The sequence below is a fragment of the Crocodylus porosus genome, unplaced genomic scaffold, assembly GCF_001723895.1.
Source record: "Crocodylus porosus isolate Cpor-Errol unplaced genomic scaffold, CroPor_comp1, whole genome shotgun sequence".
Classification (NCBI taxonomy): domain Eukaryota; kingdom Metazoa; phylum Chordata; order Crocodylia; family Crocodylidae; genus Crocodylus; species Crocodylus porosus.
In genome coordinates, this window is record NW_017728886.1 from 112,140,302 (window position 1) to 112,166,300 (window position 25,999).

The 25,999-nt window shown below is 42.2% G+C and overlaps 1 protein-coding gene across 1 annotated transcript in view; it reads left to right on the plus strand.

Moving 5' to 3' along the window:
- The window catches only part of GALNT1 (polypeptide N-acetylgalactosaminyltransferase 1), a 200,915-nt gene that overhangs the window by 148,710 nt on the left and 26,206 nt on the right, over positions 1-25,999 (plus strand). The window contains exons 6-9 of the mRNA XM_019540745.1: positions 3,911-4,118; positions 14,543-14,713; positions 17,880-17,997; positions 19,035-19,215. Of these exons, the coding sequence (XP_019396290.1) occupies positions 3,911-4,118; positions 14,543-14,713; positions 17,880-17,997; positions 19,035-19,215 (678 nt within the window). The remainder of the gene's footprint in view (positions 1-3,910; positions 4,119-14,542; positions 14,714-17,879; positions 17,998-19,034; positions 19,216-25,999) is intronic.

The following is a 25,999-nucleotide window of genomic DNA, read 5'->3' on the forward strand; positions in this document are numbered from 1 at the left end:
ATTAGGTCCGGCTTAAATGCAGCCTCATGCCTCGCAACACTGAGATTGAGGTGGTGGCCCTGGCTCGCATCGAGCCCACATGGTGAAGGAAGGAATGAGCACACATTGCACCCCTGGCCTAGGGCTGGACACCCTTGGGCAGCATCCCCTGCCCCAGCTGCCAACCCTGCCCCAGCCAAGGCGGTGCCTGGGGCCAAGGTACCTGGGGTGCTGGAGGTGAGCATGTGTCTAGGGCAGGGCAGACACAGGGAGTCGGTACCAGCCACCTTTGTGGCTGAGGGTCTGGCTCCAGATTCAGGCTGCCCACCCCAGGTTTTACTTACTGCCATGCGCATCCTGCTGTGCCGCAGGCACTGGGGTGCATGGCTGTCCCACTGCTCACCACCTCCCTGCCACCAGTCCAGACCGGGCTGTGGTTGCTAGTGGCTCCAGTGGGGCTAGTGCTGGAGGTGGGGGCTGCAGGGCATGGGGAGGGGAGGGGAAGAGAGGGAGGAGTGGCATGGCCGACCCACATCCTGCTCTGCCCAGCCTGGCTCCACTGCTCTCAGCATGGTGCCGTGCAGTCTTCACCAGACCTTAATATCTGAGGCCTGATTCAGTACTGCCCAGCCCTGGCAGCCAGCAGAGACGGGCACCAACCTGCTCCCCCCATGTGAGGGGCTAAGTGGCTCAGCCCCCTCTATATGCCCTTGGGCCCCCAAGCATGGCCCCGACTCCACACAGGAGCCACACCACTCAGGGGCCTCTTGCCCTCTCTCCCACATTTCCCTCAGGGACCCCTACCGCATATTTCCGTCAAAGCCCCTTCACATAACCACCTTCAGGGGCTGCTGCTCCCCTCAACAACCCCTGACCCCCTTGCCTCAGGGCCCCCTCCACACACCACTCGACCCCCTGCCCTCCCTCCCCTACATACAAATACTCCTACACTTCCTCTCAGGACCCCCCCATGGCTCCTCAGCCTTGCCCCTACACACATGTATGCCCCCCCGTCCCTCTGTCACAGCCCCCTGCCCTCTACCCTACACACCCCTCAGGGCCCCTGCCTCTCAAACATAGATGCAAGGAGTTTGCCCCCCCCACCACCACACATCCAAAGAGTTTGCTCCCTCCTCCCCCCAACACACACCCACACAGCTTTCCAAAAATTGTCAAGGAAGGTGCACAGCCCTCAGCTTTGTCACATTTTTTTTGTCTAATGCAAAACCTTAACAGTGACCTTAGGCATTTATATCAAAGGATCATCTGCAACTGGACTCACGTCCTGGTGAGCAAAGGGCAGGGGGAGTTCTTATTTTCCATGAGAGAAACCTTAAAATCAAACGCCAAAATATTTTTATTATATCAATAAAACGTTGTGTTCAACTGATATGCATGCATACATGTGTGTGTGTGTATGTGTATTTTATATATATATATAGAGAGAGAGAGAGAGAGAGAGCAGTTTCATTTTAATCACAGAAAAATGCAGATTTGGGGGTTTTTTAATCAGAGTTTTGGATTTTTGTCTGAGAATTTTGGAATATTTTTAAAGCAGAGAAAACCAGCATCCCTGTTTATAATCTACTTACAGTATTTTTTATTTGGTTGGGTTTTATGTCTCCTACTACCTATATCCCAATTTGTGCATTGGCATTCCTGATTCCCCGCCCCCCCCCCACTCTTTCATACCTGTACTGTAATCTTATACTGCTCCTTCATAATATGAGCAAGCTTTCACTTTTTGTTAGAATCCTTTTTTAAGTTTCACGTCATTGAAGAGTTGTGTGTCACCAAGCCAATCTTTTGCTATGCTTCCTATGGTTTCTTTGCATTGGGATAGCTATTTTTCCTTTAATGTTGTCTCTTTATGGAACAGTGCAGTCTCCTGGACTCTTTTTTTCTCTTAGGCTAGAAATAAATGTAGCTAAATGAAGTGGATCAGCTGTGCTGTAATGGGCCCCAGCACAGCTGCTCCACCTTATTGGGCAAAACCACCAATTGTCCCACCAGTTGATGCTGTGGGACACTGGGCAACATGTTTTCCTGGGAATTCCAGTATAGGATTGGGCCCCGCAAGCCCTGAGAGCATCTGCTTGGCTTTCTACAGTTAATGGTATGCCTCTGAGATCTCCACGGCATATTTGGGTAAGCAGGGGAGTTGGGGTTCCCCTACCTACTGAGATGTGCCCCTGGGATCTCCTGTCGCAGCCATGAATTTGGGCGTTTGTGGCTCAAGAAAAGGTATGGATATCTATGTCCTTTAACTGTGTTGTATGGAAGTGAGGAAAGGCAGCATCTGTTTCTACCCTTAGACCAGAAAGGCAGTGTTTATAGAGGTTATTGAAACACTTTCTTTTCTGATTTTGAAAAAAGATGTTATTTAAATTAGAAAAAAATGTAACCGGTCTACAGTTTATTTAAATAAAAAAAAAAAAAGAGGGGTAGTTCATAAAAGGTTGTATGAGTTGTGGAATTGTATTATTCCATGACCCCTAACAAGATCTTTTCAGAAAAAAGCATTGGGTTTTTTTTAATTTAAAAAAAAATTTAATTTTTTCATTGCAATGAATGGAGCCTACCGTTTTCCATACCATAATTAAACCAAGTCATTGTCATGTTGGCTCTTTGCCAGTCAGTTGTCTTGCTGCTTTTGTTTTAGATCGTCATCCTCTTCCTTTCTTAGTCTTTCCAGAAGGAAAGGGTCTTTTAAAAATGTATACTTCAGGTCCGTTTCATAATTTTGCTTGATCCAGCAATACATGAGTAGAGCTTCTTTCAAAACATATCAATGTAACTGCTGACTTTTTTCAGAGGATGATTGCACTGAACAATATGACATGTTGTCTTCATCATGAAGTTGGCTCTCATCATAAAGAGAACAGAACAAATTGAAACCAGGCCTCCCCATATAGATCAGTGAAGTATTACCAGAAGGCAATCCCACACTGTTATTGTTCATGGGTCTCGAGAGCTACAATTTAAAAAGAGAGAACTATATTTATGATAAATTGGAGTTCACATACTGATCCAGTACCTCAATCAAATCTTTTGCAAGATTTTTTTGAGTTTTTTATTGTGTTTCTGTCAAATTATTTCTGCTACTCAAGTGATCCTTAGCTGTCATTTAATCACTGTTTGAACTTGGTAGCAAAATTAAGTTTTTTATTTTTCTGTAGTGAAGATAGAGATCTATTTAAAGTCTGTCCCACTTTTAGGAGCTTTTTATGGTACAGTGCAGGTTTCAAGTTATGTACATCAGTGTTTTTGCACCTTCTCCTCCCCTCTCCCTCTTCACCCAAGTGTTATTGGAGGGGTAATTAGAGCTTGTACACCTAGAGCTGCAGCAACAAATGATCACCTTTTGGTCAGCTCTCTTGAGATTTCCAAGACTGCTACTAAGAGTTCTTTTTTGCAGTGTTATACTTCTACATTGCATAAGTTAAGTATAATTTTATATGGGCTTCTTATTAAGAGTGTGGTGTTTTTTGTTTAAAAAAGACTTATTGAAAAATCTAAACCAGTGGTTCTCAACTTTTTGTGTACTAGGACCCATTTGTAAACATTGACCAGCCCTGGCCCAGTGCCCCTCCCAACCCATTTCCCCCTGGCCCCAGTTTGTGGGGCAGTTGGTGGGTATGTGGATAGGGTAGAGGAGCAGAGGGGGCCCCAAGCAGCCCCTTGCAAGCTGGAATTCTGACAGCCTGGAAGGGAAAAGCCACAGTTTTTCATGTTTTTCTCTTTTAAAGCAGAACCCATTCTTAAAGTGTGTTGATCCCTTTTTAAAGTTTGTTCGCAACCCTTTCATATAGCCTTGGAACCCACATGTTGAGAAACAATGGTGTGGACCCCAGCAGCATGCTGAGTCTGTCAGATCAGCACAATGTGTTAGTTTATTTCATGTTTCTCACCAGTTGTCCATATTTTACAGATTTCTTGAAGAGACCACTGGAAAACTATGTGAAAAAGTTAAAAGTTCCAGTTCATGTGATTCGAATGGAGCAGCGTTCTGGATTGATCAGAGCCAGGTTAAAGGGGGCTGCAGTTTCCAAAGGCCAGGTTATTACCTTCTTAGATGCTCACTGTGAATGTACTGTAGGATGGCTTGAACCTCTCTTGGCACGGATTAAAGCTGACCGGTAATTATCAGTTTATTTGTTAATGTTCTTTTTCTGTTTGGTTTGTTCACTGGTTAACAAATATTCCAAGTGGGCATCCTGGGGCCAGTCTAAATGTAGGGCCACCCACTTGTCTCTGGGCAAACCACCTGCCTACCTCACCTGCTATGCCTTGATGATGACTGATAGATCTTAACAAGGTAGGAGGCTGCCCATTTACATGCCCTGATGCCAAGGGCTGATGCACATGGCTCCATCCACCCATGCCTCACAGATGACATCTGTGGCCTCACACATGGACTTAATCTGTTTGTCCTAGCATCTGGCCTGCTTGTTTGGCGTAAGCCCTGGCCACTCAATCACTTGGGCTCCCATCCCTTTACTGTTCCTCAGGCTCCCAGCCAGGTTACACTTAAGGCTAACAGCCCCCTATAAGTTCAGGGCTCCAAGCCCCAACATAACTCTGGGCTCCAAGCCTCATTCCCTTTCAGGACTCCAAGCCCCATATGCCCCACACTAGGTTTATTAGTATCCCCAAACTTATCCCCTGCCCTACACTGAGCCTCAGCAATCCCTAATCCCTTTGCCCCGGGAGCTTCTTGTATAGTTCTCTGAAAGATCAGGACCCTACCTCCCTGTAGCGTCACTCCTGGCTCCTTTTTGCAGACTCAGAGCTTGCAGTGAGTCTGGGCACTGTCCCAGGTCCCTTCCTGACCTTGGAGCCCTGCTTCAGAACTCGCCATGAGTCTGAGCTATTGCTTTTTTCTTCGGGGTGTGTTCCCCTAGCCTTTCCCCTCCATAGGGTCACCCACAATGCAGCAGGGGCTGAGGCTTTCTGGTGCCCCATACTTGCCCTTTACTGGGAAGGCCCCAGGTACGACACTTCCTGGAGACTGCCCCACCACCGGCAGTCCCACCACACCGTCCAGACCCAGCAGGGTGTAGTTTTAGGTCATGCCCCAGAACCAGGAGCCTCCAGCCATCTGCATAGCTCCAAAGATGTTCCCAGAGCAGCAGCTCAGCCAGGCGCTGTTATCCCACCTATTAGCCTCTGGCTTTACTGTTCAGAGCCCCTGTTCTTATAGGGCGCAGCTGGGCCCCGTTCCCAATCAGGAAGTTGTACCCAACTGAGATTGCAGCCAGCTGCAGGCTGCCTTGCTGCTGCCCGGGCCCCTGCAAGTAACAGAGCACACCCTGTGCTCTGTTACACACACCTAATCTAGCTTATTAGTTTAGCCAAACATAAAATCCAACAAAAATATGGCTTGGGAGGGAACCTCAGGAGATCACTTAGTCCCAGTTCTGCTGAGGGTAGGATCATTCTTGTCTAAATCAGGGGTGAGCAACCTTTTTTCAACAGCAGGCCTAATTTAACTCATCTCAGTCATAAGAATGCCGCTGCTTTCACTGCTCCCAATTTGCCATGTCTCCACATGCTGCCATTGTTTTCTCCTCTGTCAAATGCTGCTGTGAGTGGCTGATCTATATTTTTTCTTCCCCTCCCCTAGCCTTCTCTTCATCCCCCACTTCTCCTTCCATCTAGTATGTCCGTGCAGGTGCATGTCCCTCCTGCCTCTGCTGTATACTGTTAGGCTAGATAAAATCTTGGTAAGCTAGATATGCTCTCTTCATGTGTTGTCCCTAGCCCATGCGACATAGGTTGTCAGCCCCTGATCTCTTGAACAAACATCTTGAATAAATGTTTATCTAACCTGCACTTAAACTTTCAAAGACCGAGATTCCACAGTCTGTCTAGATAATCTGTGCCAGTGATTAACTACTCTCAGAGTTAAAGTTCTTTATAGCCAACCTAAATTCCCCTTCTTACAATTTAAGAACCTTACTTTTTGTACTTTTTCCCTGCGGCTGCAGAATATAATTGGGTACTTTGGAGTAGTAGATTAATATTATAATTTCCCAGCATATTGGTTTGCAATGGAGGAAATACGGAAGTTCTAACACAAGTAAAAAAACAAACAAGACTAAGTACCTATGAATGAAGTGTTTGGTCTCAGCCAGGCACAAATCTGGGCCTGAGTGTTTAACTCATCATGCGATTCACTGTACACCAGTAAACAACTACCATATTTACTCAAATGTATGACATCCCTCCCCCAGTAATTATATTTTGTATATATGGAAAATACATGCATTTGTTACATTTTTCCAGATGTAGAATCTAATTATTGGAGTGTAGCCTTGAATTCATCCCCCTCCCACAACTACAGCAGAGAAAATAGTAGCTGGTGTGGATGGGGAGGGGTCAGGTCCTCCCTTGTCCTCTGTCCTGTCAACTTCTTCCCCGTGCAGACTTCCTGTCCTCTGTTACTGTCAGACCCTGCTCAGGCTCTGTCCCTCCCCAAGCACAATGTAGAAGTGAGCTACATGTGACAGGTACAGCATCTCAGTAGCCTGATTTGCTTTCTTGAACAGAAAGACATGGGAGTTGACTTACTGGGATGGAGAAAGGTGTGAGAACTTTTGGAAGAAATATGTAGAGAAATGAGAGGAAGGAATTAAGAGGGATAAAGTTAGTAGTAGGGGAAAAGTCAAGAGAAAGTGTGATTATAGTATATATATATGCATCGCCAGAGTATAGTATATGTAGATGCATCGCTGGAGAGGGAGAGCTTAGAAAGCTAACTGTTTACATGGTCAGGGGGAAGCTGTGCATAACAGTGGGAGATTTCAATTGCATATTGAACAGGGGACAGTATACAACAGGGGAAGAATGAAAGTATACAGATTTACTAGAAGCAGAAGACACAGAAAGATGGATCGAAAAGTATGGCCAAAGGGCCATGTCAATAGAGGAAGAAAGGGACAAATATGGTATTTAGACAAGATTTTGGAGGGCGAAGGTAGTGTTACAAGCAGATGAGTAGAGGTCAGGTGAGGTGCTGCATCTGCTGGCAGTGATTCAGGTCAGGACACATGGATTTTATAACGTACCATGGGCAACCAAAAGAGTGCAGCAAATGCAGAAAGGTACAGTTCCTGTTCACACACTACTTCCTCAGTGTGCTATGGATGTGAAGGGATGGGGCATAGAGCAGCAGAGTGTTAGAAATCCCTCACTGTAAGGGAGAAGGGCACTTGTATCATAGATGCCCCAGAGCCTTTTCAAGTATAGTCAGACCCCCTGAGGAACAGAAAAACCCAAAGGAAGAGAGGAGGGCTTGGACACTCAAGTAGAAATGGTAGAAGAAAACCCGCAGGCGACTGGAACAAAGGAGTGGGGGTAAAATGTCTGTGATTGAGGTAGTGCAGGAGGAGATAGGAGACAAATGAAAGAGAAAGCAGGAACAGCAAACAGCTCAGACGTGGAGGCCAGGGGTGGGGAACAAAAAAGACACCTTACACACAATGGAAGTGGAGATAGAGCAAGAGAGAGAATTGGGGAGAGGCTGGGGAAAGAAAGAAAATGCAGGGGCTGAAGACCAGGAAAAAGAAAGCTGATGAGGGAGGTGAGTTGGAGGAAGAGGCAGAGCAGTTTCCTGCTACTTACACCTCTGGGCTCCAGCCAGGAGTGGAAACAAGAAGTGGGAAGCAGTGGGGAGGTAGGAACATGCAAGCCTTCCTAAATGTGAGTGATCCAACAGCTTTAAAAGGCTGCTGAGATGCAAGTGAAGGAGGGGGAGTTATCAACCATCCTAAGCAGTAGCATAGACAAACATTGAAGGGACAGGTGAACTAAGTTCAAAGCAAGCATGGACGAACTTTAGAAGGACAGGTGCACTCATTTTAAAACAAGCATAAAATGGCATTGACAGTATTTTCACTTAACATCAGGAGTATCTTAACAAGGAAAAGATGGAAAAGGATTGAACCAGTGTCAAAGTAAGGAAGGGCAGACAGTCTGCCTACAAGAATGTGGTATACCAGGAGAGAGGGATTATAAACACTGAGAAAAGATGGAGATGAGGACCATCTTGGTGGTCAGAGACAACTGAGAAAAAGCAGCAGGGGTTGCAATGTTACTTAAAAACACAGAGCTGAGAACAAAGCAGGTGGAAGAAGTCATCAGTGGCAGATGGCAACAAATGATACCGTCATTCAGGGGAACAGAATTAAAACTTTTCAATGTATATGAATCGCCGGAGAGGGAGGGCTTAGAAAGCTAACTGTTTACATGGTCAGGGGGAAGCTGTGCATAACAGTGGGAGATTTCAATTGCATATTGAACAGGGGACAGTATACAACAGGGGAAGAAGCAATAGAACAGGGAATGGAGGAAACAGAGCTTTAGACAGCTCATCTGGACTGTTAAATATAATAAAAGAAGAGTTGCTAAGAGATGTGTGGGCAGGGGAGAAAGTTGTCAGTAGAATAGACCCGAGTGGAAAGAAACAATCGAGAATTGACTTTGTGCTCGTATCAAAAGGAATAAGGATACGAAAGAAAGAAGCCATACATGTGGCTTTTAGTGGTCTCCAGATGTTGAAGGTAGAAATGAGTCTTGGTAAGAGCCCCATGAGAGGGAAGGGACTGTGGAAGTTAAATGTGCAGCTGTTACAAGGTGAAGAGATATGTCAAGTGTACATGAGGGGTATAACAGGTGGTGAACATTGATGAAATATTTTGGGAGTACCATAGGGTAGATAATGGCAAAGAGGAGAACGGAATACTTTTTCAGGAAGGAAAACCAAAAATGCATGGGGAAAAAAGCAAAAGAGATAAGACAGCTGCAAAGAAAGATACAGGAGCTGCTAAAGGAAGCTACTGAAGGAAGACCGATACAAGAAGAGCTTAAAGAAACAAAGGCAAGAGTTAGAAACCTGGTTTAAAGGAAAGATGAGAGAGAAAATGTTCTTAGCATGCACACCCTGGGTGGGAAAGAACAAAGAGTAGTCCTGATACTTTTTGGCCAGAGTGAAGGCGGCAAAAGGAGAGCTTAAAGCAGTGTGGGAAGGTGGTGGTACCGTGGTGGAAAAGCAAGCAGTGGTGTTGAAGGTGGTGGAAAGATTTTCTGAAGAGCTATACCAGAAGAAGGAAACAGGCAGGAAGATGATGAAGGATTTCTTGGAAGAAATTGAAACGAAAGTAGAGGAGGAGGAAACAAAGAAGATGGAAAAAAAAAAGATGAGCTTAAAGGAAGTGGAGGAATTTAAAAACCTTTAAACAAAGGAAATCATGAAGAGCAGAAGACTTTTATGAGAAGTTTTGGGCATAGGTAGGGAGGGTTATAGCGAAAGTGTTCAAGGAAATAGTGGAAACAGGAGACGCAGGGAAAGATTTTTACAAGAGGCGTTGTGATCTTATTCTTCAAGAAAGGGGAGAAGGAACTCTTGAAAAACTGGAGACTGATTATGCTTCTTAATATGGATTATAAATTAATGGCCAAGGTGCTGGCTTTTGAGGATAAGGAAAACCCCCAGAAAATAATACATGAAGACCAAGTATGCACAGTATCAGGTAGGTGGATCTATGAAGCAAGCAGTTTGATGAGAGATGCACTGACCCACATCTACAAGAGGAAAACAAACACAGTTCTAACAAATCTAGATTTAGAAAGAGCATATGATAGAGTAGATCATGATTACATATTTGGAGTGCTAGGAAAAATGGGGTCCCCAGAAAAATGTACATGCTGGATAAGGTTATTGTATAGAGAAGCAGAGAGTTAAATCCAAATGAATGGGTACTCATGCAGGGCCTTTAAAATCCAGACGGGTGAGACCAGGGTGCCCCCTGTCACTACTGCCCCCACACACTACTGTTTGTGAGTGGCATGGAGCTGTTGGCATAAAGAATAAGAAAAAATTGGGTTATAAACAGAGTAAAGATTCTGGGAGGGGGTGAGGTAAAATGTGTTCTATAAATGTAGTGGTTAGAGATAGACTTTCAATGGAAACAGGGCTAAAACGTACATCAGAGTATGGAGGAGTGACAGGGCTAAACAAAATGCATTGAGAAGCACAATAGTAGGAGTGGAGAACTGGAGGGGCTTGGAGAAGCTGGGCCTTCAAATAAGAGAAATCAGAATGCTTGGGTTCCCAATAAATGCCAAAGGAAAAGATAATATAGTATGGGGAAAGGTGATGGCAAAGCTATGGAAAATACTTTTATTATGGTCCAGGAGAACACTGTTTTTTGCTGGAAAAGTGGCAATGTTTAAAGCTGTGTTGCTGCTGATTTATTCTATTATATACTTGAGTTGTATTCACACTGGCATGGCAGATAACAAAAGTATGGGGGAAATATGCATATTGTCCTGGAATGTCAAAAGAAAATGGCTGGCTGCAGCTGAACTGTACAAAGCAAGAGAAATGGGGGGATGAGGGCTGCCAGACTTACAACTGTTCATCTGTGCAAAATATGTAAGCACACTATACAAGGTGGTAATGGAGGGAGAGAGGAAAGCAGTGCATATCACCCAATTTCACACAGCTGCAATTTTGAGGAAATAGAAGATATCAGACTTCTTTTGAAGAGTACATGGGTGTGGTAACCTCCGATTAATTACATCAGGATGGAAGGAGTTATACAGCGGTATAAAATAGGAAAGTTAGAGCTGGAAGTCCTGAAGGATCATAAAAAAAATTGGTGGAAGTGGTAAGGGAGAGAGACAGGATGGTGCCAGTGGGAAACTTCACGGAAGGGAAGTGTGGGGAGCAGTGGTGGATAAACAACTAAAAGTTGAACATACTGACCTGGTGTGGGTGGTTGTAAGACATATCTTGCTGGTGAGAGAAGTGCAACAGATGGGGCTTGACAAACTTATCAAGGTACCCAAGTTACAGATGTGGGGAGCAAGAAACAGTGGGACATGTTTTGGGAATGTATATATGTAAAGCGAGTGTGGGAAAGAGCCTGCTGCTTTCTGAGTTGTCACAAAAAAAACTTGTTGTTAGCACGGGAAATGGCACTATACAGACTCATACGAAAGGGACTGGAAGAAATGTTATTAAGGACTTTATATTAACATATGTTAAAGCTAGTTGATGGTAAGTAAGAAACCTCCAGCTGTTTAAGGAGTTGGCTTATCACTGAAAGAGTGCCTGAAAGTGGAGCTGCGTGAACTGAAATACTACATCAGTCAGGACAAGGGAGAGATTGGAGAGGAAGAGGTGGAGGAAAAAGGACTGGACACACTTGTTTCACTAAAATAACAAAGAGAACTGATGGAAGGGCCAGAGAGTTTCAGGTGGTTACTGAGGTAACAGGTTTTTCGTGGGGTTCTGTATGAAAGAAAAAGAGTTCTGTAAGGGTTTATTGTTTGTGGGAAGTTGATGTTCATTGTTTAATGGTTTAATATAGTTGCACATTTTTGATATGTAGTTGTTTCTGGCCTATGAAGTCTTGGTAAAACAAAGATGTTTAACATGTGTAGCTTTGTAAGTGTAGCGTGATGATGAGTGTTTTTAATAGAACTTGTAAAAAAAAAAAAAAAAACAAACAAACAAACCTGGTTAACTTCAGCATCTTGTAGCTAAAATCAGCTGTAGCAATTTTGGCACCAAGGGGAGGGTGTCAGGGCTGGTTCTGGCCCTCCTGATGCTGGTTTGATATTACAGTACTTCCAGGCTGGATGCCAGTTCTCTGTGGATGGAACACCCACCTGTTTTTTGGTCTGGTTTTTGTTTTTAAGGCCACGCCAAAAGAAAAAACGTTTCCATCAGTGTTTGCCCAACAGAAGCTATGTGTTTTTATTGGCTGCATTTAATCAACTTCATAGTTGACTTCCGTGACTGAGCACCTGTTTCTTCTAGCAGCAGTTTAATGACAATGTATTTAATGGTGGTGGGGGTAGATCTGGCTCAAATACAAAGGTTTTTTCCTCCCCATGCTGATGCGGAGTGAGGGGGTGAAGGGAACCTTGTCTTATATTCCAGTCAGTACAGCAGGTAGGATGACGCATGGTACAGGATAAATGTTTCTGTACTATAGGGCAATTTTGAGTTGCAAAGTTTACAGCCACATTTTAACAATATGCTATGGTAACAAACCAACAATAATATGATGTAAATATTAATATGTGGTCTTAGACATACATACCCTACATTTTTTGAGGTGAGGAATTGCTAAACTAGGTAAAGCTTATGTACATAGACAAATTATGATGTAGAGGTACATGAAAGATGTCTTTAGGAGCCTACAGTAAGGAAGACAAGACCATCAGCATGCGTCCACAGATTATTTTACCTGCTTTGGACCCCTCTTCCCTCAAAGCATTGTGTAAATAAAACTAAAGCTAGTTGCTTTATATATTGTTTTCCTCTCCTTTGTTGTCATTTTGTATCATTTTGTTTAGGTTTATAAATAAAGCCATATTGCATTACTCTCTTTCAGTTGTCTATCTTTGGGATCCTTAATTAAATGATTGTGGGAGCCACCCACAAGTAAACCCAAGTAGGTGCTGTATGTTAAATAATTCTAAATAATAATCTTAACTCCAAGAATGGCTAGAGATTTAAAAAATCAAAACTCTGGTCTAGTCTAAACTAAACTTACCTGCACTTTTTTGTGTCATTCTAATGAAAACATGGTAAAAGTAAAAGCCCTAGCTCACATATTCAGCTGCTTTAGCCTTATCAAACTCTTCCTTTCCTGGAGGAACAGGCCAAGGCGAATTTCTTCTGACCATAGCTGACAAAGAAAATGAGCATGTCCTTTGAGCTGTTTGATTGGGCCTGGTGCAAATGCTTAATTACAAGCCTGACGCATAGTTAAGAGCCGATGTTTTTGTTGCTGTCATCATTTACCGATGGTTAGCATCTGCTAGTTCAAGCAGTATAAAAGAAGAGCTTACGCTCTGTTACATCCTTAGGTTGAGGTCTACTTGCAGAGCTGTCTGGGGAAGATGTTAGTGTTCCTTGTGTCTGTTTTTTACTTTCTTAGTACACCTTCCCATTTACAAGTTTTCTCATCCAAAATATCACCTGCATAACCCTCTGATGCCCTCAACATAGCTTTCCTATGTTGTTTTAAAAAAATCTAGCTTGCAAAGTAAAGCTGTAGCAGAGTTCATAGATTATTACAGCATTCTAATAATATAAAAGCTGTCTGTCTGTCTGTCTGTCTGTCTGTCACGCTTTATTCGTGCTCTGATTGGCTGATGGAAGCAGCCAGCCAGAGTGCTCCAAGCGTGGGGGAGCGCCACCATGATTCCAAAGCCTCACTGACCACTGGACAGAAGGTGGGGGAGCCGAGACCAGCAGCACTGGCCTCAGCTCCCCCACCCCACTCCCTGCAAGAGGCAGAACAGCAGCAGCATGGGGCGTTAGGTGGGAGCACTCCATCCCAGCCCCTGCCCCCTCCCCTTCAATCCCACCCCCCCATCATTCTTGACGAGCAGTTGGCTAGTGTTTCAATAACTGTCATATTGAGACACCAATGTATGCATTAAGTGCCACTTAAACATGCCTTAACCATTATTTATAGAGGCTTAGAAATTAGAAGAGGCTCAGACTTTTAATAAACATGTATAGCCTTATGACTACAGAATAAAAGGATGGCAATAATTGTCCTTGTTTGAATTCAGATTTGGAACTTATTGTTTAATGTGCATGTTATATCTAGATATCTAATCCAGATAGTTACCCATTATACTAAAGTAGCATACTGTCAAGTTGAGGCAGCAGTTATATGATCTTAACTATTTTTATATACATTGTCTTTTTTTCCTTTCTTTTTTAAAGAGACTCCCACATAGCCAGTACATTTATTTTTTAGCTTTCCCTATTATAATTACCTTAAAGAACAAACAAGGCCTTAACTGCATGGAAAACGAACTGGTTTAGAAATAGTTAAGTTTGAGTTATTCTTCTTGGGTCCTCACAATGATTTCTTCATGTATATAAAGGCTATATTTTGAATATTACACATTTATCTGTGAATGTATACAGGACTGTAAAATAAAAAGTGATCTGCAGGGCATTGTTTGCTTTAAAGTTAGGGGGACTGCCTGAGCCACTCTCATATACTGTAGCTGGAAACCTAGAATTCAGCTATGATGCTGCTGATGATTTTTTTAAAAAAACATACAGTATGTCAATTTACACTATACAGCCCTATTGTGAAGGCACTTTTATGGAGGAGGAGGCAGAGCAAGAATTTGACTGTCCACAAAATGTGATGTGGTTGTGTTTTCTGCAGTTAAAGAATATAGCAATATCCCATCTAGTAACATTGTTTTGAGTATTGCTGATGCAGAGTAATTTATACCAAATGTAAAATAAAAACTGACCGTTTATTTCTTAAATTACAAAAAAGTTTCAGTATGAACAAGGGCTTATTTGGCTTGTTGGCAAACACAGTAACACACAGGGGTAAAATGCTTATAACCTGTTAAATATATGTATTTTAGAAACAACCAAAAGAAGCTTTGCATGCTGTGGTGTTTATTATCATTTCTGTAATATATAATAAATAAGAACAAAGACCAAAAAAATTCAGAGCAGTCTGTCACTTCAACTAATAGGTTCTGGCACTTCTTTCTCTAGGAGAACTGTAGTGTGTCCCATCATTGATGTAATTAGCGATGACACCTTTGAATATATGGCGGGCTCTGATATGACCTATGGCGGGTTCAACTGGAAATTGAATTTCCGCTGGTATCCTGTTCCTCAGAGGGAGATGGACCGAAGGAAAGGTGATCGGACCCTTCCTGTCAGGTAACTAAAATTTATTGCATCCATTTCAGGAGAAAAAAAAGTTTCATTGCCCTCTTTTATTGTCTTTCCCAGGTTAGCTTCAAATATATCGGTAATTAACAATATAAGTTTTATTGTCATTTTGACATATTTAAAGTAACAGTGTCAAATTGGTATGACATGGAGATCTTGCTATTGTTGTTAACTTATTATTATTATTATTATAGTAGTCTAATTATTAAATAATCAGATATTAGGCCTGTGCAGAGCAGCAAGTATACACATTGGATTTGGATTCAGATGATTCGGAGGGACAGTGATTCAATTCGAAGATTTGAATTACTGTCCCGATTCTATTCGGCCAGATCTGATCTGAAGATTCAGCGCTGCTTCAGAGATTCGGCCATAGACTAAACAGGCAGCAGGCCTCACCATGCTGGGTACAGCTGCCTCCAGTTGGTAAATCTGTTGTGGTGGGCAGAGGAGGGAAGAAAGGGGCATGGGGGAGGGAGGGATTGGGGCTGGGACAATCTGCCCAGCCAGGGCAGGGGGCATGGGACTCAGGAAGGTGGGGGCAGGGGGGCATGGGATGCAGGCACAACAGCACTTAGAGCGAGGGCTTTTCCTTGCTGCTATTTGCCTAGCTGGGGCAGGATGTGGGAGTGGCTTGCTCCGGGCAGCTGACGATCTCTCATCCCACGCTCCCTCCACCTCCCCTCCCCAGTTGGGCAAGCGGTGGGCTATGCCCTGCTGCTGCTTGCCCCCTTCTGCACTGAGTCAGCTCCGCCTGCCTAACCCCCACTCTGAGTGCTGCCGTACCCACATCCCGTGGCCCCCCACCCCCTCTCTGAATCCTGAGTCCTGTGCCCCCCACCCTTGCTGGGAAGCTTGTCCTAGCCCCAATCCCTCCCTCTCCCACACCCCTTCTCTCTCCCCTCTGTCTACCACAACAGACTTACCAACTGGAGGCAGCGGTGTCTAGTGTGGGAGGACTGCTGCCTGTTTAGTCCATGGCAGAGTCTCTGAAGCGGCACCAAATCTTTTCCCAATCAATTCGGGGGCTTCCAATTGAATTCGGACCTTTTAATTAGTCTCCCAATTCCATTCGGATGTGGAGATTCTGTCGCCGAATTGGGCCGAATCTCCTCCGGATCAAATCGGCTACTGAAACTTTGCACAACCCTATCAGATATGTCACTTTAGGATTATTCTGAAGATTTTAACTTTAATTCCTGAATTAATTTTAATGAAAATGAGATTTTCTTACACACTTGAAATTTGAGATGCAAGGTCATAATGATGTTTACCTTTCTTTTGCCTCCCATGTACTCTAGAAGACTGAATTTTTGATACTGTGAAACAAATAAAACCGTATATAATGACCTGTTGTATTTCTAATGTTGTCTAAGGATTATTTCTAATGTCTTTTTAGGTACAAGGGAAGCTAACTTACTTTGACTTAGGAAGCACTTTTACTTTTTATGCTACTAAGAGGTTCAGACATAAAATAATTTTTTCATAGCTTGTATCTTTCTCTTTTTTTAAAGTAATGTTTGCTAGAAACCTAATTTGTTTTGTGTATAGTTGCAGGTACGGTTAGTTGCACTTGCACTTAATTGTGGGTGTCCATTTGGTATCTTTTTCATAAATATTTAGACCATTTTTTAACGATGCTAGAAATAGTATGTAAGCTAAAATGACAGAAGCGTATCATTTAACATAACAGAGTCAAAGTATCCTTTTATGTATGTGAGATGAGAATAACTTTCTGATCATGTGAGACAGCTGTCTAACTTCTAGGCAGCTGAGGGCCACACTCCACATAGCTGCCGCCTCCCCTCGTCACAATGTGGGTAGTCTGATATCCCCCCACAACCCTGAGCTGCATGTGCTGTGCAGGCTGACCATTCCACATGTAACCAGCACAAGCAGCTCAGTCCACCCCCCGTCACATGATCTGCCCCTTCCTTCCCAACCTCAGTTGTCCCCTGCTATGCAACTCCAGACCCCCTCAAGCCACATGTACCCCCCCACCTGTAGTATAGGCAAGTATTTGCATAGCTTGGGCGCTCCAGCCCCCTTGCGGCTGCTACTGTCTAATCCTTCAGGGACTGCATGCAGCCTTAAGGCTACCAGTTGGATAGCATTGACCTAAGAAATTGAGATTTAGGAGAATTTACATATAAAATTACATATATAAATATAAATTTCCATATATACATATACATTTGAAAGCTCTCACATTTTTAGAAACGTTAAATAACTAAAAATAAAGGAACTCTATATGTAACCCTGATTGTATATTTTGCTTTTATGGAAGCAGTGATAATGAGCAATGGAACTAATAATTCTCAGACTATTATGCTTTTTTGTCTCTTGAAATAGACTGTTAAGAAATTATTGCCACATTTCTTCAAGAAATTAGAACTTTTTTTAAGATACTGTCTTTGTAGTTTGAAGTCTTCTACCTGTCCTGCAAGTAGCAGTTATTTCCATGCCACTGGCTGTGTAAATAGCAGTTTTAAGGAGGAGTGATATAATTTCTGTGTTTATTAAGTTGTTTCCTCTGCTGAAACTCATCAGCTAATGAGTGCTAACTGAGATGTGAGGAAAACACCTGTTGAAGTGGAACTAGTGTAAGTTTGGTAACTTATTTTCAGACCTGAACTGTTGGAAATATAGACACGAAAGCCATTGAACTGTGACAGGGGAGTATAGGCTTTATATAGCATTAATCTCACAGGCCATCCATTTCTCCAAGAATGAATTTAGTGTAGTGCAGTAGAATGCAGGTATGAAATAAAAGGAGGGAAAATCATAGATTTGAAGGAAACAAACAAAGGATAAGTACAGACTTAATGAGGACTTTTCAGTACAGCAGGGGTTTTCAACCTTTTTTTAAAGAGTGTACCCCTTCTTGGTACACTTCTGGTGGGGGGGGTGCCAGCCAGTTGGGGGGTGGGGGGGTTTGCACACAGCATGGGGTGGTGGATGGCAGTGGCTACCATGTGCAAGCTCCACCATGTGGCCAGGCAGGTAGCACTTGTGCAGCCCACAGAGGAGAGCCGCTGCCCTCGCCTCCCCACTACAGTACAGTATAGAAAGGATTTCATAGTAAAGTTTGTAAGCATCAGTTTGGCTTATATTTTTTACATGGATGTTCAATATGTCTTTTACATCTTTTCAGGACACCAACAATGGCAGGAGGCCTTTTTTCAATAGACAGGGATTACTTCCAAGAAATTGGAACATATGATGCTGGAATGGACATTTGGGGTGGAGAGAATCTAGAAATTTCCTTCAGGGTAAGCAAACATTGCTTTGGCATTAAATTGCTCCCTTTTGAATAATTCAAGGTGTAAACATGGTAAGGGGACAATGACTGCAACAGTTTAACATCCAAGCAGGGGTAATTTGTTCTTCTGTTCTTTGGCGAAATTATATAGCTGAAACTGCCTTGTTATCAAGAAAGGAAAATGACAGTTAAGCAGCCTACAAAGCCTTGAGACAAAAAATTTGGATATGGGATTTTCATTTTAAAAGATAATCAATTAAAATTTGTGTTTAGAACAATCTGTGTGTAGAGAAGCTGCTTGGGGAGACAAGGTAAGGTTTAGATCAGTGATGAATGCTTAACCTGTTAGTATAAGGTCAGTGTGTGATTTCCATTATAAAACTTCTTTCAGTGATTTACAACCTGGTAGCTGTACCTTTCTTCTGAGTGGGGGTCCTATCTAGTGTTGCCCATATTTCTACAGTATCTTCCTATGGATGACAGCAAATACATTATTTGGGTAATTCCTTTCCTTGCTTTTACCTATTAGCTCAGAATCCTATGTCGATACCTACAAAATAGCTAAATACATTTATAAGTGTGAGGTCCCATTTTTGGGGTCCAGAATAAAATTGCCAGTGTCTTTCAAACTTTTAAGTTCCAGAATCTTAGAAAAATTTCTGGATTTAACATTACATTTTACAAATAAATGTAATATTAAAATCTTCTTATCTTCTTAGCAATATGTAAATGTAGTCACTTTATTACATTTCATATTCAATTTTTTTTTCGTTCACACTGTCAGCTCTTCTAATCACTTCCAGGCAGCCTCTTACTGACATCTCAGTACTTATACACTTGGTGTGACTCAGTGTGACTCTCTACCCTCCAAACATCCTTATTCTGGTCAGTTTGTAACTGGCTGCTTACATTAGCAAATAGTATTAGGTTTTGTTAAAGGCCTGGGGTGATAGAATTTTTCAGGTTGAAAAGACTAGAGAAAAAAGAACCGGTTTAAAGTATATGTAGCCACCTTGAATTATACAATAACTGTCCTATTGCTTTCAGATTTGGCAGTGTGGGGGCACTTTGGAAATTGTAACCTGCTCACATGTTGGACATGTATTCCGAAAAGCCACTCCTTATACTTTTCCAGGAGGCACAGGGCAGATTATTAACAAAAATAATAGGCGGCTTGCAGAAGTCTGGATGGATGAGTTCAAGAATTTTTTTTACATAATTTCCCCAGGTAAGTCTTTGGTTACAAAGTGATCCCATTGCAAAGTAGGAGTGCCTTTTATATAAAAAATACTACTTTTCTGAGGCCTATAAATGAAATAAAAATCGCTGAGACCAGTTCTTCAAAATAAAAAAGGCCTCAGTTAAATTTTGTTCTCATTACCAACCATGTCAACGTAGATGCCAAGAAATAGTTTATTCATGTATAACTGAACATTATGAATGAGCCACAAGTGAGCAGAAATCAAAGTGCAATGGAAAATTCAGTTACTGAAATGAAATACTGAAAATATAGCCAACAGACTAAGTATCTCATTAGAACGGGAAGCAAGGCCCCTGATTGTTCTGATCTAAGGTGATCAACTGAACTTATTGCTGTTGATTTCAAATAAGAAATTCGTTCATGTACCAGGAAAGTTAAAGACAGCAGCAATTTTCTCAATTTCATTTGGGGTAAATATGTGGGTTATTTTATAGCTGGTATTTCCTGTTCTCTTTCAAATTTCTCTTGTGACTTTTGTCTTAAAGGAATAGTGCTTCTGTCTCTCATAGTGTTGAAGTAGTGTTGTAGCTGTGATGTTCCAGGGAATATGGAAGAGTCGAGGATTTTTGTGGGGGATATCTCTTATTGGACCGTCTGCATAGTTGGAATAGATTTTGCCAGTTTTTCAAATGCATTGCAGTACAGCAGTGGAAAGGCTGTTACGTAAAGAAAAACAAAACAGAGAAGTTACAGGAAATTAGAGGAGGAATGGAGTACATTAAGAAACAATGCATTCTATTCCAACCATGCAATTAGTCTAATGTAATGTATCACACACACAAATCATTGTTCCTCTCCCTCTTCCTTTTAGTGACATTAAACTGACAATGCTGCAGTATTTGTGAATTGACATTACACATGCAATGCATTTCTAGCATTTTTATTTTGGTCAGGTAGCTTGGATTTTCTTCTTTTACACAGACATATATAGTTTGAATATAAACAAAAACCTATTTTTCTTTCCTTATAAAATAGGATGTTATGGTTTTACTTAATGTTTGCCTTTTTGTGAAGTGAAGTTCATGCTATGTGATGACTCCTGCTGACTTGTCAATCTAGTGTTAAAACATGTTCATTTTAACTTGTTTCTTAATGTTCTCCTTCTTCCTCTAGTTCCCCTCAACTTCTTTTTTTCTTTATATGTAGCAGCCCTTTCACTGCTACTTATGACCTGGCCCACAAGATAAGTTGTAAGCAATCAGCCTGTTCTGACAGCTGTACAGTAAACTCAATAACTAGTTCATCTTCAAGGATTCTGATTTTCTGTTTAAAAATCGCAAATTCTCTGATAAAACCTAATTGCAAATTCTCTGATTCTCAGATGGCCGCTTACTGAGTTTTGGCAAGCTATTGAGGGCTGCATGACAGGCAGCCAGGAGCAGATAAATATTAATTTTCTAAACTTTTTAGGGGCCCCCTGGGCTGGATAGAATGGCCTCAGCGGATTGCATTTTGCCCACCCCTGCTCTCAGTATAGGTAATACACAGACTAAACTTGAGCTTCTCTAAGGACTGTTTGCAGGATTTTGAGAGAGAATGGTCTGCCCTTCCTAGGCTGCCATGCAGAAGTCCATTTAAAAAGCTGCAGACATATTCAGCTGAATTTATCTGTGACAGACCTGTTGAAGAAGGCACCAGTCCCATGGAGCAAATGCCATGGTCCATGTGTAAACCAGTACTTTTGGTGGAGGAGAACTAGTAAAATGTGGCAGGATTATATAGTTGCACAAACCTGGAATAACTGTCAGTAGCTCCAGATTTTCAATGTGAGACAGTGACCTGCTTAAATGACCTCCAAATGAGAGAAGCCCTATCAATAAATAGTGTCAGATTGCTGTTACTATGTAGGAACTGGCTACTCCTTATGATTGCGGTCTGTGGCGTACCAGATCAGTGTTGGCAATTCATCTGTTGGTGCTGTGCAGGTTTTTAGGCAATTAATATTACCATGCAATACCTAAGCGGGTAGACATAAATGAATGTGACTGACCTGGGTAGAGGGAAGCAAGGTAAATAAAGGCTTCTTTATGCACCCACATCTTTGCCTTGCAGGGTGACATGGAGGAGAAAATGAGGTGTTGTGGTGGGTGGATTCAATTCTGTTGCTTGGACAGGGTACTCTCCACACCCTTGTCCAAGTCACTGATGAAGACATTGAATAGCACCAGTCCGAGGACCAAGCCTTGCGAGACTCCACTGCCCACATCTTTCCAAGTCAATATCGACCTGTCCACCACCACTCTCTGGGTGTGACCCCTAAGCCAATTTGCCACCCACATGACTGTAATCATCTACATCACAGCCTGTCAATTTATTTATGAGAACAGCATGAGATACCGTATCAAAGACCTTAAAGTCTAGGTAGATGACATGTACCTCAACTACTACATCTAAATATTTTGTGACCTGGTCATAAAAAGAAACAAGGTTAGTCAGGCAGGATCTACCTGCAGTGAATCCGTGCTGATTTCCTTTCAGCATTATTTCCCCTGCTGGGCTCCCACAAATGTGATCCTTAATGATTTTTTTTCAGTTTTCCCAAGGATAGAGGTGAGACTAACTGGCTTATAGTTCCCTGGTTCCTCCCTCCTCCCCTTCTTAAAAACAGGGACCACATTGGCCCTTTTCCAGTCCTCTAGGACCTGACCAGAGCACCTTGAGTGCTCAAACAGCCGTGCCACCAGCTCTTCTATGACACTGACCAATTCCTTTAGCACCCTTGTGGATGAAGTTCTTGTGTGCCTGCTGATTTGAACACATCCAGCCCCTCCAAGTGCCCCTTCACCAAATCTGTACTAACGGTTTATGGGCTGGTGTCCCTCCTGTGTCTGTCTGATCCAATTGGGAGATTTACTGTGGACTGTGTCTAGGAATACAGATGCAAATAACTCGAAGAGCTCAGCTTTGTCCTCCCTCTCCCTCACCAGTTGCCCTAGTTTGTCCTGTAGGGGTTTTATGCTACCCTTGCACCTTCCTTTTGCTCCCTATATACCTGAAGAAGGAAGTTCTTTTTGATGGGCACATTATGGCCACAATGGAGTTTCATCTAGTAAGTTCAGTAATAAATAATTTTTTTCAGGCCTTAACTGACTTCAGCAGCAGGTTGATATACCCCAATATGGAAGATATGAGAAAGGTATATGGCATTGGTTGCTAGGGACAGCTGACATTCCACTGTTAGACAGATAAGGAGCTTATTTCCTCTAAATGTGGTTATCAGTATGGGGTCTGTGCTTCTTCCTTTAACCTGTGGTTTATGAAACCTTATCATGGCCTTAAAACACCCAGGAAAAGAGAGTCAATCACACTTGGTGGTTGCAAAGTAGGAATGGGTTCCACATCAGTGAGGCTGACAAGAGGTCAGCATCACTTAGATGTCATTGTAGTTAATGTTATATGTATGTTAAATGTATCTTGCAAAATCTCTGTAAGGATCAGAGTGGGATTTTTATCTGGGCCTGGCTCAGAACACTGCTGTATTACTGACCTGGGTAGAGGCAAGCAAGGGAAATAAAGGCTTCTTTGTGCACCCACATCTTTGCCTTGCAGGGTGACATGGAGGAGAAAATGAGATGCTGTGGTGGGTGGATTTAATTCTATTGCTATACATATATATTTGTTGTCCATTGCATGATACTGATTTTATGTAATGCAGAGGTTATTGCACTAAAAGCTTTGCACAAACCTTGCTGTGTTGAGGTTGCCAAACAGATTCTTGGTTCATTTGCAAATTTGAGGATTGCAAAAAGGCCCCATGGAAAACTTAAGTATTCATGAGACAGCCAAGAGAATCAAGCTCAGGAGGAGGCAATTCTGGTGCCAGAGTTGACAAAATTTATTTCTCATATGCCACAGGTAATACAGTAGGCAGCTTTGAAACTAAATCTGATGATTTGCTTTGTGTCTCAATGAAATATGTTTCTAGGAATGATTTAGCTTTTCAGTGCATCGGTAAAGGCTTTGAAAACCACCTTCAAGGATTCTGAAATCATAAAAATAGAATCAATAACACTCTGCATATTAAGTTAACTGCACAGCTGTTGGATAAGCAATTAAAACAAACCATAGGAAGCTGCAGTCAAAAGCACAAAAATGTTTACCCTCTAACATTGTCAGAGACATTTAAGTTTTGTTGAAAGTCAGCATGCCATAGGGCAAGGGTTGTCAACCGGGGGTATGTGTACCCCTGGGGGTGCTTTGAAAGGTCCCAAGGAGTATGTGGGGATGGGCAGGGATAGAACACCGCCACATCACGCCACTGCCTCTCAGGGGCAGGGTTGGGGTGGGGTGAGAGCAGGACTGCACAGACACTGTGCTGCCACTTCTCTGTCATTTGCCATGTCCCTGCTCTGTGTCCTGCTGTTTTCCACCTTGTCCCCTGGGGGTACACCTACTAAAAAGGGGGCTGCCAGGGGTACACTTTAAAAAAGGTTGAAAACCCCAACCATATGGTGTGGACAGACTTGACACTTAAAATGTTTCAAAAACATTTTGATATATTTGAAAAGGCCAGGTGTGCAAATCTGCAAGCCCTTTGAAACATTCCAGGAGTGGCTTTAAGCACTCCAGAATAGCATGCTTTTACATGAGGAGCTATTTTGGAATTTTTCATTTTTAGTTCTGTTTTCATGAGGAAGGGGGGAAAAGATCAGGATGGTCAGCCTTCCTGCTGTCCAACTGCCAGCCCTGCTTCAGGTACTTGGATCCTGCCAGATGTCTACTGGGATCTGCAGTGTCTGCTGGGACTCCTGCCAGATCCAGAACCAGGCTCACCATACCCTGGTGACTACAGGGCCAACTCCAGAGCCAGACCCTCCAGCTCCAGGCTCAGTACTGAGAGGAGCTAGCTGCAAGGGGAAGAGGAGCGATAAAGAGTGGAGCTGGGGTGTCAGACTACCACTGGTGGAGCTAGGGAGCTGCCCCCACTCTCCCCCTACCTCTCAGTTCTCTCCTTCCTTCCTCCTCTCACCCTTGTGAGATGGAGAACAGTGGCAGGTTGCTGTAGCCTTCTCTAGCCACCACCCCCAAGCTGGTGCTAGAGGAGGTTCCAGAATTTTGAAACGTTCCAACCAGAAACAGTATGCATGTCTCCCAGCCCAAATATTTCAGTTTTGACAGTGTTTCCCATTTTACTTGGAAATGCTTTAATGTTAAATCTGTTTGCACCCAAAGAGATATAGGTGGAACATGGGGGACAGAAACAATATTATATGTAGAAGTCTGGTATTGTATAAAGACTTCTGCTGCAGTATGACAGGCCAGACTCAAACTTGTACCTTGTTTTCTACCAGTGAAAACATCCATATGAGGTGTCTGAATATATTTTAGATTTTGTCCAAAAGGCTGCTCAAAATTTTATTTGCACAGTTGTCTGTATTATGTATTCCATAAGTCTCACCAAAAACTTCTTCCAAGATCATTGAGTCAGAAATACACATGCTTATGAAGAGGAATGCACAAAAGTTTCACTCAGGCAAAAGTGTAAACAAGCAAACTAAAAAGGATTCCAATCTTAATGTAATACGAGAAACTATTTTTTGAGAAAAAATGTGATCCTTGAAAAGAGCAGCAATACATTTTTTTCATACAATTGTTGTCTGTCTTTAAAATAAAAGCCAGTATTTGAAAGATGAGAAGGGAGGTTTGCTTTATTTCTGTTTATTTCCAACTGGTCTTTTAAAAACTAGTATTAAAATTTTTGTTTTAATTTCATATGCACAAATAGTTGTGTATATTTAATATGTTAAATGTAGACTCTCTGTTTAGTTGGTCTAATAAAGTATACTACATCTACCCAAAGAACTTTGTTGACAGTTCTTTGGAGGCTTTAGTTATTTAGGGATTTCCACTACCCAAAATAATCTGAGCCTCTTCTTTCCATTAACTACATCTCCCCCAAAGACATTGCAGTGGATACTCTCATTGAATAACACTGACAAAAGCCATGTATTCCTGGTGACAGTTGCATTTTTTCCCTACAGACTCATAACCCCACAATATTTTAAATGTACTTTACATGCTGCACTACTTAGCATTTTGTTTACCTGAGTATTTGATGTTTGCTTGATGACTTGATGACTCAAGTCAAGATCTAATATTGAAAACTAGAAAATTGAATTGCGATATACAGGCTTATTGAGCCTATTGATATATTTCATATTTTTGTAGTTTTTCTGTGACTGAATGTGATTTCCTCCTCTCTCCACTTAGCATATAAACTTTAATTTATCCTCAGCTCCAGCAGTGGGTGTTAACATATACATTACAGAATATAGTGCCACATAAAGATATTTTAATTTTTGTTTTGTTTTGTGTTTTAACAAACTAGTACAAGTACTGGAAGCAGTATTGTGTGTTACTGTGCCATTTCACCTGGCCTGATTTTTCCTGCTTCTCAGGGTATACTGCTCCAACTACCTAAGCTACTCAGTGTGCATATCTGTGCAGCACTGCATAGGGTGGTATAGACATTCTCAGTTAGGGGTTTACCTTTATGAATTTTTTAAAAAGGTAATCAAGGGTTCCCTTCTGTTTTCGCACATTTTTAGGCCACAGCAGACTGGCACCTTTTCTTTGGAACAATGACATTTAAAACCACTTGTATAGATATCACAACTCCACACAATTAAATGCAACTTCATCCTTTATTCTTCATGGTTGTGACTTGAATTCTTATTGTCATTCAGCATTGTGACAAAATTTATAACAGCTTTTTCCCTAAAAGCAAATAGAGGGAACCTAAACTATCTCA